Source organism: Boleophthalmus pectinirostris, unplaced genomic scaffold (genome assembly GCF_026225935.1).
Source record: "Boleophthalmus pectinirostris isolate CB_2022bp ecotype Guang Dong unplaced genomic scaffold, ASM2622593v1 HiC_scaffold_1, whole genome shotgun sequence".
NCBI classification, from domain to species: Eukaryota; Metazoa; Chordata; class Actinopteri; order Gobiiformes; family Gobiidae; genus Boleophthalmus; species Boleophthalmus pectinirostris.
Window position 1 is genome coordinate 18782514 of NW_026570970.1, and position 18917 is coordinate 18801430.

Below are 18917 nucleotides of genomic sequence, written 5' to 3' on the forward strand. Positions count from 1 at the left end.
TTTGTTGTTAGTAATATTCGTAGCAGCTCACATATCTACTGCTGACTATTACAAAAATACTTAAGCTATGTATTAATAATTCATAACAGTTTGTAAATTAACCCCCTTTTTCTTTTTAAGGTCCAAAAACAGTCTTCTTCTGGGCCCCGATGTTTAAATGGGTAAGTTTTGCTGCAGAGTGCTGAGGCCATCTGTGAACTGATTATGTTAAAGTCTTCTGTCTTCATTTTATTCAGGGTTTAGTTCTTGCTGGTTTGGCCGATATGACAAGACCAGCAGATAAATTAAGCACTTCTCAATCAGCCGTACTCACAGCCACAGGTAAGGTGGTCTGACTAAATGTTGAAATGTGTGCCAAAAGTCATGTCGTTAACGTCATACATTATGTTTTGCAATATTTTTGTCAAACAAATTGCTATCAGTAGTTACTATTTACCCAAAACATGCATGTGTGCATGATCTGTGCTCTGTTTCTCTTCTGCTCAGGGTTGATCTGGTCCAGATATTCTTTGGTGATTATTCCCAAAAACTGGAATCTCTTCGCAGTCAACTTTTTTGTTGGCAGTGCAGGCGCTTCCCAGCTTTACAGGATTTGGAGGTCTGTATTGAATGTGATCTAGTACTAATTGTTTTTAAGCGGTCTGTAAATGTATCTATTTCTCTGTTTCAGTTACAAACAAGATAAGAAGGCAGAAGAAGCAAAGGCAGCAGAAGCAAATGCAGCTGGAGAGTCCTAAATGCAACCAACTCTGGAGATTATACAGTGGGCACTTAATCTGCCCTCTCTTTTCAATACTTCTACATTCACATCTCTAACATCCATGCCATAATCGTGTTTCACCATACTGCGCCTCTTTTCCCTGATGGAAATGTACAGGTTTGAGTTTCCTCAGGGTGAAATAAAAGGGACATTTTAATCGTCAACAGATTTGTCATCATTAGCGCACAAGGACTTGTTTTATACAAGTGTTTGATTGTACATTTTCATCTTGAACAGTTTGGGAAGATTTTGCCTTCATCCTTCTGTAGCAGTAAATACCTTGAATAGGTTGTGAATGTTTTCCATTAAATTATTAGTGTCATTTTTAATTTTTACCTCATTACACATAATTTTATGCTTTAACTGTTCATAAAACCCAAACCATTAACAGCTTTATATTAATTTATGGGAAAAATTGTAAAATTCAGATAATTTTAAATATGAAGTAGGCAAGTATTTTGTGAGCCTTAATTGACATTTTCACTGATGAGTTATTGTGACTAAATGACATGAATTAACCAGCAGTGGCTACTGAAAGGCTATGCGATGCTAATAAAAAACAAAACCTGTTGCGGTGTTAGTTCTTACAACTCAAGGCATGTGCACTGTATATTACATTCACTAATAAGTCACTTCCCATTTATTTTTCACAACCCTCCCAAGCATCCATTACGAACACCAATGTGATAAACCACAAAAGTTTATTAACAACCAATAGAAGGTTCAGCGTTTTCCACCAACACGAGGTGCGTTGACCTTCATGGGCTTGGCGATCTTGGGTTTCTGTGCAGTCTTTGCAGAGGTCTAGAGGTGGTTAAAAAAAAAAAAAAAAGTTTTCGTACACTTAAAACAAAAAGTAACAGGACAAACACTGAGTACAGTTAGTTGCATTTACATGAATGAATCCCACAAGTCATTTTGTTTGCAGTCACTCGTAACCAAATATTTTTTTCCTCAATGTTAAATTCTTACCTTTGCACTAGGGGCAGCAGGCTTCTTGGCTGCCTGCTTTGCCTTCTTTGCCTCCTTAGCGGCTCTACAAAAGGGGACAAAAGACATTAGGGTTTAACATTTTTGAGGTGGGTTGAACATGAAAACCACAGCAGCTTTTAAAACAAAAGGAGATTTCTAAGCTTTTTAATTACATTTTAGATATACTATGTAACACATGGGATATTTTATTACAGATTGTGCAAGATCTAAATATTAAGCAATATGAATTCAAGTTAAAATTGTCAAACTTTGTGGGTTTACCTGATGGCCTGCTCCCTCTGGGCTTTGCGGACCTCAGGTTTCTGGTTCCTCTTGGCCATAATCTCAGCCAGGGAGGCACCAGTGATGGCCCTCTGGAACTTGACTGCGCGGCGGGTACGCTTTTTCGCCACTTCTTCCTGTTAATCAAGAATCAGCGAGTGTAAAATTATAACTTCTTGGTGAAAATGACAAACTGTTGGAGAGTTTGGAGGCCAGCCAATGGGAATAAGTCACTGAAGACAGTCAAAGGCCAGTACTATGATCTCCTGGGTGCTCTGTGGCTGCAGGTGTGGAGTGAGTGCTACTGCAGAGTCTGCAAAACACAGACTCACAGCAACACATGACAAGGACCACCACCATGCACCCCGTTCACCCGCAGCCTTACTATACATTAAATCAAAACAGCTTTAATCCTGGTCGAATTGTACAACAAATGTTACTTACTGACTGGCCCTTCTTATGCTTGCGTCTGTACAGCACAGTCCAATTGATCTGTCGTGGATTCCTTTTAGCCAGGAAAGCGGATTCACATTTGGCGTTCAAGAACTGGAACACCTGAAAATAAACATTCATACTACCATTATAACAAGTAGTAAACAAGAGATTTTGCAGAAGGTTAAAACACACCGCTAGTAACATGCCAAATGAATTGTGATGCTAATGCTAACCAACTCTTAAGAATACTGGGTGCTTATTTGTCAACAGCGACTTTTCACAACAGATTTTAATACAGAATTAGTTATATTTAATTTAACGCCAGTCTTGTGTTGACGTTAAAAAAACATAGGCAGTGAATAGGCACACCAGACGAGCCGGTGTCAGGCTTTACCTTCCCGTCTATCCTGGCGTATCGGCGGCCATGGCCCGGGTATTTTGTACCCGCTAAAACTGCACAACTCGACCCTAAAAACAATAAATGGTTCACGTTATCAAAAGAATCGTTTATGTACATTCTTTTAACATATTCAACACCAGTGTACGTTTGTTTAAAACTCATAGATGGCTTTAGCTAATATTCCGTACACTTACTTCATGATGGCTACGAGAGGGCAACAACCGGAAAGGACGACAGCAACAACGGAAACGGAAGAACAGACTACTGACAATATTTATATCCAACATAGCTCGCTACAACAGTTAAACTGGTGTATGCTGGTGTTTTGTATTGCAAATGTACATATAAATAAAGTTTTGATAGTAGTCAGATTGACACTCAACGACAATAATTTTCTCTTAACTCAGAAAACTACATTTCCCATAATCAACCCAAATCTGGCGGCTGCTGTGCGTCTTCCCATCACAACACAACTAAAGACCATCTCTGCAGCTAGTGGAGTTTGCTAACTATTATTACGGTGAAAGGATGGGTGTTTCGGATTTACAGTGTGATTCAAAAACCGGTAGGGGCTGCGTTTACATTGTCTTATGCCCTTTTTTGGTTGATTTTACTTGTATTTGTAGATTTCTTTGTGAACTGTGTCTGAACGTTAAGTTAGCATCTTCTGTTCTTTTGGGTGATCACTGACATTCTAGCTTTTACCATACTTACATACTCAGTCATCCTTTTAGTTTTTGATTTTGTATATATATTTACAGACAAAAGATTACGTTGTGAAACTTAATCTAATGCATGAGGAGTATTTGCTGCAACCCTCACCTCTTTTACTTTTAATAAACTAAACCATCATAACATTTGATTATCAAGATGTTGAATCAAAGTACACTATTTCAGTTATTTTTTTCTTCGTCACCTTTCCAGGACTTGTGTTGGATCTTTCAGACCAGAGTTTGCAGAAGCTGGATCCTAATTTCACATGCTCGGAGGACACCCACACTCTCATTCTTGACCGCAATCAAATCATGAAGTTGGATTATATGGAAAGAAATCCGGGCATCCAGCAGGTAGTTAAGTTGTTGTTTAAAGGTCTTTAAAATATTATGCTGTTTTCTGATCTATGTTATAATGCTGTTGCTTCATCACAAAAATACCTGGAGTTGTGTTTTGTTTCATTCACACACAAATCCTGCATGTTTAGTTCTTCTCTCAAACAGAAAACACTCTGTTCCACCTTGTGATGTCATGTGGTAATGCAGAAGGTCCACTGTGTTTTTAACTCCATACATCTTCATTAGAATCACTTGGATAATTTAAGACTTAGAATTGCCAATCTCTGCTGAACAAAAGGTAAAAAGTAGCTTGAAAACTACCGCTTCACGACATCACAAGGTGGACCAGACCATTTTGAGCTTGGGAGATGTAGATGCAGGGTTACCCAAAATGTGTGAATTAAACAAAACACAACTCTAGGTGTGTTCTTGAGGTGGCAAAAGCATTATAACTTGACTTAAAGCTCACAAGAGTCAATTTTGCCTCGTCTAATGTTAGAGACTATCACATTTTCAAGTTGTGTAATATATTTCTACTATTTTCCTTCAGCTATCTGTAGCCAGTAATCGCTTGGTGAGGATGATGGGTGTGTCTCGGTTAACTGAACTCAGAGTCCTGAACCTTCCTAATAACAGTATTGGCTATATTGAAGGACTAAGAGATATGCCTTATTTGAAATGGCTTAACCTATCGGGTAACAACATTAAGGTACTTGCATATATAAAGCCTTATATTGTTGTTTAACATTTATATGTCACATCTAAACATGCATATTTTTCATTTTTACCATTTAAGGTCATTGAGCAACTGAACAACTGTGTTTCACTTCAACATCTGGACCTCTCTGATAATAACATATCAGTTATTGGAGACTTGACCAAACTAGTTGAGTTAAAGGTAAATGCACTAGTATAGTATGTTTCAGCTGTAAAATGTATTCACTTGATTTTTTTCTTCTTTTTTTTTTACTGTAGACATTGTTACTCCATGGAAACAGCATTACAACGCTCCGTACAGTTCCTGCACACCTACCTGTTCATTTATCTATTCTCTCCCTTGCGGAAAATGAAATCAGAGATCTCAATGAGGTACAACATATTCACTGTGGATATTATTTCCTTGTTTGTGGCATGTAGGAGTAGGACTGACTTTAGAGACATATTGTGTTTACTTTTAGGTGTCATATCTAGCACCTCTTCAAGACCTGGAGCAGCTGTCTATCATGAGCAACCCTTGTGTTATGGCCACTCCTTCACTGCCAGGGTTTGACTACAGGCCATACATCATGAGCTGGTGTCTGAACCTAAAAGTTCTAGATGGTTATGTAGTGTCCCAGAAGGAAGGGTATGCGTGTGTGTTTTTTGACTGAAAATACACAGACATGCATGTGTTTTCTATTATTATCATTATTATTATTATTATTATTATTTACTATTTTACTTCTTTTTTTTTTACTTACTACTATCTGCTATTTTATTTTAGCCTGAAAGCAGAGTGGCTGTACAGTCAAGGCAAAGGTCGCTCTTTTCGACCAGGACAACATGTTCAGTTGGTTCAGTACTTGGTCACTGTATGTCCTCTGACCTCCTCACCAGCTCTGGAAACAGCAGAAGATGCAAAGCTGGAGAAGATCTTGAGGAAGCAAAGGTTCCAAATCCGTGTATCATTCGTTTATTAGTTTTTCAATATAAAACCAAAAATAAGAATCGGCATTGCAGTCACGGATGTCACGTAAACGGAAAATGGACGTTATCCGTTTTTTTCTATTATTCATTTAAACGCAAAATCGAAAACTGAAAAAACTAATCGTTATCCATTTTTTTCATTTTGGTTTTGGAGACAAATAATGAAGAAAACCGTTGTTTTTCATTTTCTTATCTTTGGTTTTATATTGAAAAACAAATGAACGAATGATACACGGATTTACACGGATTGTTCCAAACATTTTTTTTTTATTTCACTTTTTATAAACTTATAGTCATCACCTTCTTGTTTTCCCCTCAGACTGCACCAAAAGCAGCTCTTGGAGGAAAGTCGTGTAGGTTGTCCCAGCCCTCCTCGTCCCACACAATTGGACGTGGACAAGCACAGTACATCTCTGTCACAAGAGGGAACCAGAGAGTTGATGAACACAGCATCTACTGTCAACCCACCCCAAGAGACCAGTATGTAACAATTAAGTTTATGCCTCAGGGTTTTATGTGTTCAGGGCCTTTGTGATTTTCTTCTCTCCCTTTAAACCCTCTTTAGAGCCAGTGTTGCAGATTAATACCTGGGTGAGCTGTGATGCTGCCCATGCGTCCCTACCCGTGAATCGCAACCCAAGACTTGATGAGCCAGTCTATTTGGAAGATGTGCAACCAGATGAGGACAAACTCAACAGTAGTATGCTATCATCTGAGTCCACGTTTATCCCATTCAAATGTGAACTTGAACTCCACACTGGTCCCTCTGACAGTGAGGATGAAACAGAAACATTTGAACCTGACTCTCTGGCTCCGAAAATCTCTGAGCCCAAAAGAAACAACTCGAAGAGAGAGCATCCCTCTCCTTTGACCACAAACCAAGAGGCTAGTGCAACTACTGCTCTTCTTAAAAGCAATTCTAATAACAATGACTTTCCACAAATTATGGCAAAACCTTCTTATGAGAAATGTCTAAGGGTTGATGCAGGTGAACATGCAGAAGAACACAAACTCCACTCTGATTCAGTGGAGGCTGTGAAGGCTGCTATTAAAATACAGTCTTGGTGGAGGGGCCAGTTCACACGTTTTTCAAACCTGAAAGCCAAAGAAGTGCGAAATGAAATTCGACTGAGGCGGCTGCAAGACCATATCCTGTTTCTTTCAGAGAAATTAGACGGGTAACATTTGCCAGCATTTTGACTCTACTTTCATTATAATAATCTTTTAAAGTGAACTACAAAATTACCATACACTAACATTTTAATGTTTTGCAGATTGCAACAGCAGTATGAAGATGAAAAACTACAAAGGATGGTACAGGAAGAAACTGTGAAGTTTTTGTGGAAAGAAGTATGTCATTTTTCATTTTCAATTATTGTAAAACGGCTGCCTACTCTTGATTAAATGCTTTTTTTCCCCCATAGCTTCAGTCTATGCAGGAGTGGAAGCGGTCTGTGGAACACCAGCTTGCTAGCATTACTCAGATAAACCAGAGCCCACTTCTGAGACCCTGTGAATCTGCTACACCTGTCGCTTCTAGCACTAAAAACCCTCCCAGCACTGATGTGTCCTTCCCAGACTCTGGATTTCAGTCAACAAGTAATGGACCACAGGCTGCTCCAGAGGACAGCTTCTTGAGTAGTGGCACCACAGACTCTCTGAAAACTGTGCGAGCTTTGAGTCCTGGTTTAGTTTGTACAAATGCAGGAGATGACAGCCCAGACTGCAGCCTCTTGGAGCAGTATCTGTCTTCAGTTCAGCAGAGAGAAGAAGAGGCAGAGGAGGTGCTCAGTGACAGGTCTGAAACGCCTCAATCATCGTCACCTCTGTCTCACAATACAAAAGTAACTGAGAAAGACCAACCAGAGGAGGAAAAAACTGCATGCACAGAAGGGATTCTTAAATAGGACTGGATGAAGTCACCGTTACTCCAACACAAGATGTTCCGACGATTGCTGACCCAGATCTCAAATAACAGTGCACTTAAAATACCTAAATGTTTTGCGTGGATAGCAAAAGCCAATTTAAGCAAGCTCAGTTTAATGTAGTATTTATTTTTTATAGGGATGGGCATTCGATGAAATTTTCTTAATCGATCGTCGGAAGAATTAACGATCGGACACCGTACGGGGGGTGGGACGTGGGTCCTCGTCATCGCGCGACTCCCACCTGGTAAAACTTTTTCCCACTGGACACCGAAACATATGTGCTGCTTTGTACACTGTGCACATGGACTCACACTTGTCCCGAACGCAACGGAAAGCGTGGAATTTCTTGTACAAGTCATCGTTAAATACACATTTGCGTTGCAGACTGACCGACTGTGTTTGCTCGCTCCTTCTGAGTGCAGAGAGCTACATGTACGGACCCCTGTTTGGTCACGCTACGCACATCAACCTACATTCGGTTTGTCGATTAAAATGAACGTAATCGATGAATTTCTTAATGATCAATTATCGATCATGCCCATCCCTAATTTTTTAGTTACTATATAATTCATTTCAATATATGTACATATTTATTTGCTTAAGAAAATAAAACAATGTTTGAATTGCTGCTGAGCTGAGTACACTGTAGTTCACATAGGGTACAGGCATAATTAATATTAAAGGTTTAAATTACATTCTGTCTTTTTTGTCTTTTTGCATAGCCAATAATAATTGGCTGTGCGCTTCCAGAGATGTTAAATTATTTCATTACTATGTGCCTTTTAAAATGTAACTGATAGGAAAACTGACTTAGGGCCTTCATATGGGAGTATGAAATAAACCATTTTCAGCTTTGGTCACTGATCACGAAAGCTGAGAATGGTACTAATCCTCTACTACCAGTAGTAGTTTTGAGGTCTTCACCCGTCTGTGCGGGTTATCCCTTATCCTACCCATTGCTGTCCACTAGGGGGTGCTTAAATTGATGGTCTGCAGGGCGGCTGTGTGTGACGCTATATCATTGTGTTATTCCTCCATGTCCAGTGAAGATGTTGCCACATCATCCTTATTTCCCATTCCTACGAGTTGGTGTTACACTTATATCTTAGTGTAACGGGGGTAAGTAGATCATTATGTTTCTCGTAAAAGGCTTTTTTAAATATATATTTTGAGCGACCCTCCCCCATTCGATCCTACTACTGTGCTTACAGCAGCATAGCATCATCCTCTCGAGTCTTGCAGATGATGGCACGATACGGCAGATTTACACAGATTTACAGGTTAATCGCGTTTAGAGATGAGCATGCGATCGCTTCTTCAAATAAAGCAAATAATGTGTAGAAATCCTGCATTTACTGGTAATGTCACCCTGGTTCACTGTTTGATAAAAGCCAGATGCTTGAAAACACAATCACATGAACGTGAAAAAATGACCGTTTTCATGGAAATCCGCCTTTTTTTCTGACATGCATTATGAGCATGCATTATGACCATGCATTATGACCATGCATTATGAGCATGCATTATGAGCATGCATTATGACCATCCTTTAGCCAAAATAACGCTAGAAGTTCATGTAAGCGCCGTGGACCACGAGATAAACTGCTAAGACATAACCGGAAAACACCTTCACCTTCTTTCTTAGTCTGAATACTTTATTTCGAAAGTGGTCTTAATTAAATTACTGATTACTATCAGTTACTTTGAAATAAAGGAAACATACAGGTCAGGAACCAATTTATAAAAAGCATGAATTCTTCAGTCTAATTTAAAATTTCTCTGTTTATCTTTTTACTGTTCTAATGGGTAACATGCATTTTGGCAGGGAAAAAGTAACTTTAATCTAATTACTCAATTTTCAAATGTAACTAGTTACATTTCTGCATTACTAAAAAATATATATATTCTGATTACATTAATCCTTTACTTTGTAACTACTGCCCAGCTCTGATTATAATATCCTACTGTCACAAGCTCTGGTACATTAAAGTTAGATAAGTGCCTTGACCTTTGAACACGTGGCTGTTCAGTCATCAATGATTCTGCAAACAGAATGTATTTATTAATTCACTGCATGTGTTTTCAGTGTTCTGCCCTGCTTACTAATGGACACGGAAACTGGGGGTGCAATGGGGCTCAATCATGGCCAAAGAGAAGTCACCATGTGTCGCAATCTGTCAAAATATGCACTCATCTTCCTGTTCATAGCGCTGTCTGGTCTAATTTTTCTACTCCGTAACATTCATACTGTCGAGGTGAGTTGTAACAGAGTTAGAGTTGCTAATTTTGTTTAACAGATTGAGGATAAAAATAGTAACTATTTGATAGTTCCTGTGCTTGTGGCAACAACTGTTTCTTGAACTGAGCCAGTCCTCCTCATAACATAGTTCTACTGTACATGGAAACTGCTGGGTTTTACATCTTACATACAAGTTGGTCTGTGGTGTTTAATGAGGCAGGTAAAATTATTGTCAATAAGTAGTTCTGGATAAGTATAGTGGAATATTAGAGTATGAAGCCAGCTAATACCTTCAAAATGGTTATAATTCTTGCTATATGAAAGTGGGTCCCAGTCACCTGAAAAAAGTGTGTATTTATTTATTTATTTATTCAATTAACCACAGTCACAGATGAATCCTTTGTTGTTTTAGAACTGGAACTGCCACACCATCTCCGCTCTCTATCAGCTGCAGAGCCGAATCCAGACATCTTTCAACCCAGAGTCTTTGACCACATTCTATCACAACCGCACCTTCTGCTCCCACCTGGGGCAGAGGCCGTCCCCTGAAGATGAGCTGGAAGAGCACTATCTTCTGAACTCTATCTCCTGGCCTGAGCACTCCCATCAGCCTGGGTCCTTCTCTCTGCGTTTCACCACTGACCCTGTCCAGAGCCTCTTTGCCATACTGCCCCCTAAAACAGGACGGGAGTGGCATGTGGGGGACCAGCTGGAGATCCTGGTCCAAGTGTATGACTTCCAGGGACAACCCAAGCACTACGGGGGAGATTTTATTTTGGCTAGACTTCACTCTCCAGAGCTTGGAGCAGCAGTAACGGGAACAGTGTTGGACCACAAGAATGGTTTTTATTCAGCCCTGTTTTCACTCCTCTGGACTGGCACTGCGCAGGTAGGGATGGGTCAATAAACAATAATATTATTTATCATGATAATAATGGTAGACAATAATCATTCGTGGGACATTATCATGTATCGCCAACAAAGATAATTGCCATAAATCACCAGAATGTGCTTAATGTTTTTTTCTATATAAGATATTTTCACTTTCACCAACAAAGTACAACACTATAGCAGTTTTTTCACTAGCAAGGACCACGCCACAACAATGTAATATGATAAAGATATTTATTGACGATGGATAGATGTGATGGCAGGAGACTCTGAATGGTGGTCAACCCAATCGATTCAGGACCCCCGTTCCCCTTGTAGATGATGTATTCAGGCAGAAGGAGCGATACGGGGTGGCAGAGAGGGGGTCGAGAGAGCGGAGACAGATGGTGTTGTCTGGACAGGCCTGTATAAATAGGGCTTCTGGGTAACTGTAGGTGTGGTTGGCTGGAGAGGAGGAGGGGGAGGCGTGGTCCTGTTCCTGCTCCTGAATCTCAGTCAGTCATATTAACTCCACTTAAATATGGAACCTATTCATAATATTCAAATTATCATGATTCATATCCATAATATTTTTAAACTGTCAGCAGCTTACACTTAGACAAAGTGTATTGATCCACAAGGGAAATTACTTGGGCACAGTAGCTCACGCATCACAATATATTCTAATAACAAAGAGTAAAAAATATAAATGGTAATAATAAATTCTAAATAAGTAGAAATAAAAATATAAATAAGAGACTTGTGTCAAATAAGGCATAATTATGTAAATGTATTATGTACATACAAGTAAACATAAGAAAATAAGTAAAAATATATATCTCAGCTATATACAAGAGGTCCGTACAATTGTAAGGAGTATTATCTGTTACATAAGAGTGAGTTGTTGTACAGTTGAAGGAAGTATTATCTGTTCCATAACAGTGAGTTATTGTACAGTTGTAGGGAATATTATCTGTTCCATAAGGGAGTGTTGTTGTACAGTTGTAGGGAGTATTATCTGTTACATAAGGGTGAGTTGTTGTACAGTTGTAGGGAGTATTATCTGTCCCTCTACAGTTTGATGCAGTGGGTGAGTGTCCATGATGGAGACACCAAATTTCTAAATATTTTATGGTCCTATGTCTATGTGCAGGTTGAAGTAACACTGGTCCATCCGAGTGAGGCCATTTCCGTGCTGAAGCGACTAAGAGAGGAGCGTTCTGACAGAGTGTTTTTTAAAAGCTTATTTCGCCTTGGATTTCTGTCTGAGACCACTTTGTGCAACCTGTGCCTGCCCCCTGACCAGCAGCCTCTGTGTAACTACACTGACCTACACACTGGAGAGCCCTGGTACTGCTACAAGCCCAAAATGCTCAACTGTGACTCCCGCGTCAACCATGCCAAGGGGGGCTACGTGAAGCATATCATCACTAATAATGAGGCACTGCTATTCCAGAGGTCTGTAAAGATTTGGTTTATGTCTGATCACTTAAAGTTTATATTTTAAAGGTCCTGTATCATGCAAAATTGAATCTTGTGAGCTTTTAGGATGAGATGCTGTTACCTCATCAAAGGCATACCTGGAGTTGTGTTTTGTTTCATTCACACATGTTTAAGTAATCCTGCATTATAAGGCTGTCTATATATCTCCTACAGAGCTCAAAATTCTCTGTTCTACCTTGTGATGTCATGTCATGAAGCGGTAGGTTTCAAGTTATCAGCTACCATTTAGCTTTAGTTCAGTAAAGACTGGCAATTCCAAGGTTGAAACTATCCAAATGATTCTAGTGAAGGTGTATGGAAGGTGTGAATTCAGTCTAAATATGCTGGATCTGTGTGTTAAACATTTGCGAATGAAACAAAACACAATTCAAACTGTTTTGGGTTGGTGGTATAAAGCCAAAAATAATCATATGAAGAAAGATGGTGATAGTATTGGGAGAGGGATAACTGCTGTTAATGTTTTTCAGATGCCTTTGAGTAATGAAAAAAATAGCACTGATGCCATAGGAGTGAACTATTCATGACAGACATAACATTCTATATTTTAAAAAGTAAGATGTGCTCAAAATAGCACCATAATAAACAGGAAGGCAATGAAAGAAAAATCAACAGTAATCACTGAAATAACTTGAAATTGAGAAAAGCAATAATAAAAAAAATAATAATAAAATACTGAAAATTGTCCAACAAAATCAAACATTGTTTTTCACCTGTGGTTCAATAAAATTATTAGAAAAACAAAATAATTAAACTGGCCTGGACAAAAATGATGGTACCCTTAACTTAAAGTTTTGTTGCACAGCCTTTTGAGGCAAACTCTGCAATCAAACGTTTTCTGTAACTGTCAATGAGACTTCTGCACTGATTATTTTGACCCATTTCTGAGTCAACTGCTCTAGTTGTCTCAGATTTGAAGGATGCCTTCTCCAGACTGCATCTTTCAGCTTCTTTCACAGATGTTCAATAAAACTGAGATCTGGGCTTACAGACCACTGCAGAACAGTCCAATGTTTTGTTCTTAGCCGTTCTTGTGTGTTTTGGGTCATTATCCTGTTGGAAGACCCATGACCTATGACTGACACCAAGCTTTCTGACACTAGGCGCCACATTTCGTTCTAAAATACCTTGATAGTTTTGAGATTCTGTTGTATTTTGCACAGATTCAAGACACCCTGTGCCGGATGCAGCAAAACAGCCCCAGAACATAAGCCTCTTCCAGGCTTCACAGTAGGGACAGTGTTCTTTTCTTGGTGTGCTTTATTTTTGTTTATTTTTTCTGTGAACATAGAGCTGATTTGTCTTGCCAAAGAGCTCTAGTTTTGTCTCATCTGTCCAACACACATTCTCCCAGAAGCTCAGCAGTGGTGTCCTCACATGAAGTCCACTTTGGCTCAAACAGTGACTGATGGTGCGATCTTACACTGATGTACCTTGCTCTTCAAGTTCACATTTAATTTGTTTGGAGGTTGTTTTGAGCTCTTTGGTTACCATTCATATGATCCATCTCTTCAATTTGTCGTTAATTTTCTTCTTGCAGCCACATCCAGGGAGGTTGGTTTCTGAAACTTCTGAATAACGTGCAGCTGTAATCACAGGAACATCAAGCTGATTGGAGATGGTCTTATGGCCTTTATCTTTAACCTGCTTATCTATCATTTTCTTTCTAGTTTCCTGACACAGTTCTCTTCTTCTTTCTCTGGTCCTTGTTCAGTGTTGTCTCCATCATGTCTCCAAACAGCACAATGACAACATGTCCCCCTTTAAACACGCAGACTGACTGAGAACAAGTTTGAAGACACCTGTGAGGCCAATTAGAGGACACACCTAAGTTTAACATGTCCCTATTATCCAATTATTTACAATCTTACTTACTCTAGGGGTACCATTACTTTTGTCCAGGTCAGTTTCATTAGTTAGTTTTTTTAAATAATTCTGTTGAACAACAATTCAAAAGCATTATTACTGCTTTTCTTATTTTCAAGTTATTTCAGTGAAAATTGTAGATTTTTCTTTCATTACCACAGGGGTACCAACAATTTTGTCTACGACTGTATCTGATGTTCAGATAGTAACGTTGTTGGGAAGGTTACTTTTAAAATGTATTCCCCTACAGATTACAGATTACATACCCCAAAATGTAGTTTGTAACAGAACCCATTAAGTTATTTAAGGTGAGTAATGTAATCTGAATACTCTGGATTACTTGATTTGCTGTAGAGTAGCAAAGACTAGGATATTGTAACATAAGATGTTTTGTCTGCTAAAAGACAATAAAAGCCCAGTCTTTACTTAACCGTATTAAAAATATTATTGATAGAAGAGGAGGAGACACATCCGTGAAGCATGGTTTAGTCCTGTTAAATCCTGTTTTAGTCCTGGTTTAGTCCTGGTTTTAGACCTGGTTTAGATCTAGTTTAGACCTGGTTTTAGTCCTGGTTTAGACCTGCGTTAGATCTAGTTGAGACCTGGTTTTAGTCCTCGTTTAGTCCTGGTTCAGACCTGGTTTAGATCTAGTTTAGACCTGGTTTAGTTTCCGGCAATGAGTGGAATTACGGGAAAAAAGAAAAAAAAAAAAAAGGGGGGGATTTAGCCCAAAATGTGAAAACAGAAAAATACCGCCATGTAATCCATTTATTTGAACAAAGTAACTGTAATCCAGTTACCACTCACTGAAACAGTAACTGTAACTGAATATAGTTACTTATAATTTGTACTCTGATTACGTAACTCCGGTACATGTAATCCATTACTCCCCAACACTGGATATTAATTCATGTTTAATACTTCTGTTTTAGTGGAGTTAATCTCAAAGTTCACATTCATGCTTCAGGCCCAGACAAAATCAATGTCCTGCCTCCACTCAAAGGTACAGCAGCTGATATAGTTTCATTTCCCAATTTATGCTAAAATGCTTACTATAACACTTTCACATCTTTGTTACAGACAAAACTGTGATTGAAAGTGACACTCTAAATCCAGAGCCAACAACAACAGGCCCTTCTGGTTATTACTATGACGACAACTGGAAGCCACTAAATGGGTTTAAAATAAGAGAATTCAATGATTCCACCGTCGCCACTCAGTGTCTGACGAACAAAATGATCTACTTGTACGGGGACTCAACAGTACGCCAGTATTTTGAATACCTAATTGCTTTAGTACCAGGTAACATTATTATTACAAATTTTAAAAGTGCACTATGTAACTTTTTGGTTGGGGGTCCACCACCTGCTTGTTTGTTTGGATAATATGTCATTACTCTGCCTGGAATGTTCAACTGTGTGACATGTGACAACAGCTCTACTTTACATTTATTAAGTTACAGGTGGTTTTATAACTCCAAAATAGCTTGAAAAACAGGCATTAGGGTGACCCAAAAAAACTTTTTTCTTTTTTCTTCTAATTTGAACCGTGCATTTTGGCCTACTACCAGTTAAAGTTAACAAATAAAAATTTGAGCTACATTAAATGACATTTAGAGGTTGCACAACACCATAGAAAAATCACCTTTTTATCTCTCTTTATTAGCCAAATAGTATAAATCAGCAGAAATATCAATTTTCAAAGTATTTATTCCTTATATGCTATAGGTTTAATATATATATTTATATAATATATATGCATAAAGCACATGTTGTAACATAATATAATGAAACTTATATAAAAAAAATATCATTTGATGAAAATGACTAACCCGATAACCAAGTCAGTTCAAACTGCCTGCTCACTTGAAGAAGTGGCAAGACCTTTGACAACTGTGTCTTTCTTTGAGTCAGGGTAGCTTTTTCTGTGATTTTGAACCAGCTGTAGTAGGAATTGTTTCTGTTCTTCTGATTTGGTTAATATAGCATTGAAGTCCTGGATCAACTTCACTCCCCGTTCTGCTGTGTCGTTCACAACTTTCAGGGATCGGACTACCTTCTCTGCATAAGTGAACTCCTCATTTTCCTTCCATGTTTCAGGTGGCATTTGCAGAAATGACTGTGGCAGACCAAGAATAGTAAAGAATGCATTTGTATTCTTTGTCACAAAATTGCTGAGAGTCTTCTGTTCATAGCTTCCATTTGCATCAAGACGGTGGGGAACGTGGGGTGATCCCTCTCTTTCTTGCGTGTCCCTAACCATCTGTACCTTTTGATGTGTGTTGACATTGTGATCAAAGAAAGCAAGCCCCATCATTACTTCAGTCAAGTACCAAAGGTGTCGCTTGAATGCAGTCAGTCCTGCTTCCTTAACAATTGGATAAAGAACTTTTGCCATCCAGCGTGCTCTATGTACTATGTACTAGGGGCCTGAATATGCACTCCTCTTGCTGGAGATTCACCAAGAAAGATAACAGCAAGCTCTAAGAATTCTTTGTAGTCATCTCTTTGCTGTTTTTTTTCAAGATGTTCCTTTGCAAACAGCAATATCTCATCTTTGAAAGGGGTTACATCTGGCATTTCAGCAGCTGTAGAGAATGAGGCAGTGTCAAGTGAAGATCACTTCTCTTTAAAACGTTTAAATATGGCAATATCTGGTCCAGAAGAGGTTGTTATATGCAGTGCATGAAAAACTTTGTCCAGGACAATTTCCAAGATATGGTGGCGGCATGCAAAGTGTTGAAGATTTCGTCCAATAGCCCTTTCGATGAGGATGCAAGCACCATTGAAACGGCCTGTGTTGCTTTCTGTTGTGTCAAAGCAGAGACCTTTGACATATCTGGAAATATTCCAGTCATCCAAAGAGGCTACTACAGCAGCAAAATAATCCACTAAATTTAGTACAAACTTTAAAAAAATCAGTCAGTGTTTAATTAATATTAGCACTGTTCATATTAAATTTGACAAACTATTGCATAGGTTTTGTATATAGAAAACAGAAATTTACTTACCAACACTATCAGCAATGTTAAGCTGACAAATCTTTCCTCATAGCCTTTTTCTAAAGTTTGTCTTCAGCAGTCATGCTATACAGTATACATGACTGTAAACTGATTGTCAGTGTTGATCTCATATGACAACTATTCTGTCTCTGCTAAATTGGTATGACTGTTGCAGAGATTATTGCTTATTGAAAGAATATAATGGATTAGTTAATGAAAAGTGGCAAAATGTAGAGTATGTAATCCTGCCAACTCATCAGACACAAAGCAGTGTGACAAACAGACACACTTTTGTTATTTGAGAGAGAATTCTTGAAACTTAAAAAGGCTTGTGCAACCTCTAAATCATGTTGGATTTCACTGAAATTTTAACCCTGTTGCTTTTGTATTTATGGTCAATGTTTGCTGGGTTCAAATCGAGAAATTTAAAACTTTTATTTTTTTACATGTTTTTCTGGACCACCCTAACAGGCATTCTTGCGTCTCCACAGATCTGACCTGTAACTTGGTAGTTTGGTCTCCTTGAAGATAGAAATGTTTAATACTGTGAAACATTCCAGACAAAGCAATAACATCTCCATGCAGAAAAGCATTTGACAGACCCTCCACCAGAAAAGTTACACATTGCACCTTTAAGTTTTGATAATGTATAACTTATTTTGATTTGGATCCATTTGATGTTGTTTAGATTTAAAGGAGTTCAACCTCAACAGTCCTAAGAATGTAGGACCTTTCATGGCAGTGGACAGTGACCATAACATTCTGCTGAAGTATCGGTGTCACGGCCCTCCCATCCGCTTCTCCACAGTGTTGTCCAGTGAGTTACGGTACATTTCCAACGAGCTGGACGGGCTCTCGGGAGGCCCCAACACAGTGGTGGTCTTGAGTATCTGGGCGCACTTTAGCACGTTCCCTGTGGAGGTCTACATCAGGCGTCTGCGTCACATCCGGGGGGCCGTGCTCAGACTTATGGACCGGGCCCCTGGGACGATGGTGGTAGTCCGGACTGCTAATCTTCAAGCACTGGACCAGGAGGTGAGCCTGTACAACAGTGACTGGTTCTCTGTGCAGCTGGACCAAGTGCTCAGAGCCATGTTTAAGGGTATGAACGTGCACGTGATCGATGCCTGGCAGATGACACAGGCTCACCCACTGCCTCATGCACTCCACCCTCCTCCTGCTATTGTGAAAAACATGATAAACATGCTTTTGTCTTACATCTGCCCTGAAAAGAAAAGCCATATGACATAGACTTAATGGTCTTAATACACTGCTATTTTACTGTAAAACACTTTGAAGTACTGTTTTTACATTACAAATTATACAGTTAATCATGCTGAAAATTCTAAAATTTTTAAAATTCTAAAATGTTGTAGAGTATTTATTGATGAAGTTGGTCTCGCAAAATTCAAAGAAATTTGTTAACCACTCATTGTCTACTATTTTTATCGAAAGTTTTGTATCAAACTATCAAATTGAAAGAATTAAGTTAAAAAGTAACTGATGTTACAACTTTCAGAAGTTAAAGTCCATGTGTGTAAGAGTCAAGACTTGCGCAGTTTGTTAAATGTGTGTGTGCGTGCGTGCGTGTCGGTGCAGGTGTCTCTTCAGTCTGTATGGTGACTGCTGCCCACTGCCTCTTGTAAGAGAAGTCTATGTTTTTGTCATATTTGGGGATGTGCAGTTAAAGCAGAACTAAGTAACATTTTTCCCTTAATTAATGTCTTTCAAAGTCCCTCTAATGGTTACATAATGACATTTTGGCGTGTTTGAAGGGTACACTGTCACCCCCAGCTGTTTTTGGGCGGAAATACCAGACATGTAACTTCGTTGCCACCGACCCGGGGTCAGCTCTCAGGACTCTGTTTTTGTTCTCGCGAAAGCCACATTGCTTTACAGCACTTCAAAATACACACAGGTACCCAA

General features: G+C 38.9%; 4 protein-coding genes and 1 non-coding gene across 6 annotated transcripts; 3 read left to right on the plus strand and 2 right to left on the minus strand.

Annotated features, from left to right (window-relative positions):
* The first annotated feature begins 26 nt into the window (after positions 1–26).
* On the plus strand, positions 27–1329 carry mpc2b (mitochondrial pyruvate carrier 2b). Its single transcript, XM_055150124.1, has 4 exons — positions 27–161; positions 237–321; positions 487–598; positions 671–1329. Exons 1-4 carry the CDS (start codon positions 150–152, stop codon positions 735–737), a joined length of 276 nt encoding a protein of 91 aa, XP_055006099.1. The 5' UTR covers positions 27–149; the 3' UTR covers positions 738–1329.
* A 115-nt stretch (positions 1330–1444) lies between these two features.
* On the minus strand, positions 1445–3048 carry rpl24 (ribosomal protein L24). Its single transcript, XM_020939090.2, is given in 7 exon segments — positions 1445–1564; positions 1733–1796; positions 2015–2151; positions 2459–2569; positions 2844–2886; positions 2888–2917; positions 3044–3048. Coding segments are annotated over 7 exon segments (471 nt in total). The 3' UTR covers positions 1445–1483.
* LOC129409039 (small nucleolar RNA SNORA23) lies at positions 2206–2388 on the minus strand. The gene has a single exon (XR_008632240.1). It is a non-coding gene; the product is annotated as a small nucleolar RNA SNORA23 (small nucleolar RNA).
* Positions 3049–3099: 51 nt separating the features above from the next.
* On the plus strand, positions 3100–8221 carry cep97 (centrosomal protein 97). Of its 2 annotated transcripts, XM_055150109.1 has the most exons (12): positions 3144–3187; positions 3257–3414; positions 3774–3916; positions 4452–4610; positions 4698–4799; positions 4877–4990; positions 5080–5246; positions 5385–5549; positions 5907–6067; positions 6153–6765; positions 6862–6937; positions 7012–8203. In XM_055150109.1, the coding sequence occupies exons 2-12, from the start codon at positions 3378–3380 to the stop codon at positions 7492–7494; spliced, it is 2220 nt and encodes a 739-aa protein (XP_055006084.1). In that variant the 5' UTR covers positions 3144–3187; positions 3257–3377; the 3' UTR covers positions 7495–8203. The 2 variants fall into 2 exon arrangements, with proteins under 2 accessions (XP_055006090.1, XP_055006084.1); XM_055150115.1 differs by having other exon boundaries at positions 3100–3414; positions 4698–4787; positions 7012–8221.
* A 297-nt stretch (positions 8222–8518) lies between these two features.
* Positions 8519–18285, plus strand: nxpe3 (neurexophilin and PC-esterase domain family, member 3). The gene is made up of 7 exons (XM_020939202.2): positions 8519–8634; positions 9602–9770; positions 10167–10643; positions 11778–12082; positions 14923–14993; positions 15071–15292; positions 17680–18285. The coding sequence occupies exons 2-7, from the start codon at positions 9621–9623 to the stop codon at positions 18240–18242; spliced, it is 1788 nt and encodes a 595-aa protein (XP_020794861.1). The 5' UTR covers positions 8519–8634; positions 9602–9620; the 3' UTR covers positions 18243–18285.
* The last annotated feature ends 632 nt before the right edge of the window (positions 18286–18917 follow it).

Excerpts from the sequence above, each read along its gene's own strand:
- mpc2b (XM_055150124.1), top strand. Across the intron at positions 322-486 it reads AGCCGTACTCACAGCCACAG|GGTTGATCTGGTCCAGATAT; the intron begins GTAAGGTGGTCT and ends TCTTCTGCTCAG. Across the intron at positions 599-670 it reads CAGCTTTACAGGATTTGGAG|TTACAAACAAGATAAGAAGG; the intron begins GTCTGTATTGAA and ends TCTCTGTTTCAG.
- nxpe3 (XM_020939202.2), top strand. The coding sequence starts at position 9,621 with ATGGACACGGAAACTGGGGGTGCAATGGGGCTCAATCATGGCCAAAGA. Across the intron at positions 9,771-10,166 it reads GTAACATTCATACTGTCGAG|AACTGGAACTGCCACACCAT; the intron begins GTGAGTTGTAAC and ends TTGTTGTTTTAG. Across the intron at positions 12,083-14,922 it reads GAGGCACTGCTATTCCAGAG|TGGAGTTAATCTCAAAGTTC; the intron begins GTCTGTAAAGAT and ends CTTCTGTTTTAG.
- cep97 (XM_055150109.1), top strand. The coding sequence starts at position 3,378 with ATGGGTGTTTCGGATTTACAGTGTGATTCAAAAACCG. Across the intron at positions 5,247-5,384 it reads GTAGTGTCCCAGAAGGAAGG|CCTGAAAGCAGAGTGGCTGT; the intron begins GTATGCGTGTGT and ends ATTTTATTTTAG. Across the intron at positions 6,938-7,011 it reads TGAAGTTTTTGTGGAAAGAA|CTTCAGTCTATGCAGGAGTG; the intron begins GTATGTCATTTT and ends TTTCCCCCATAG.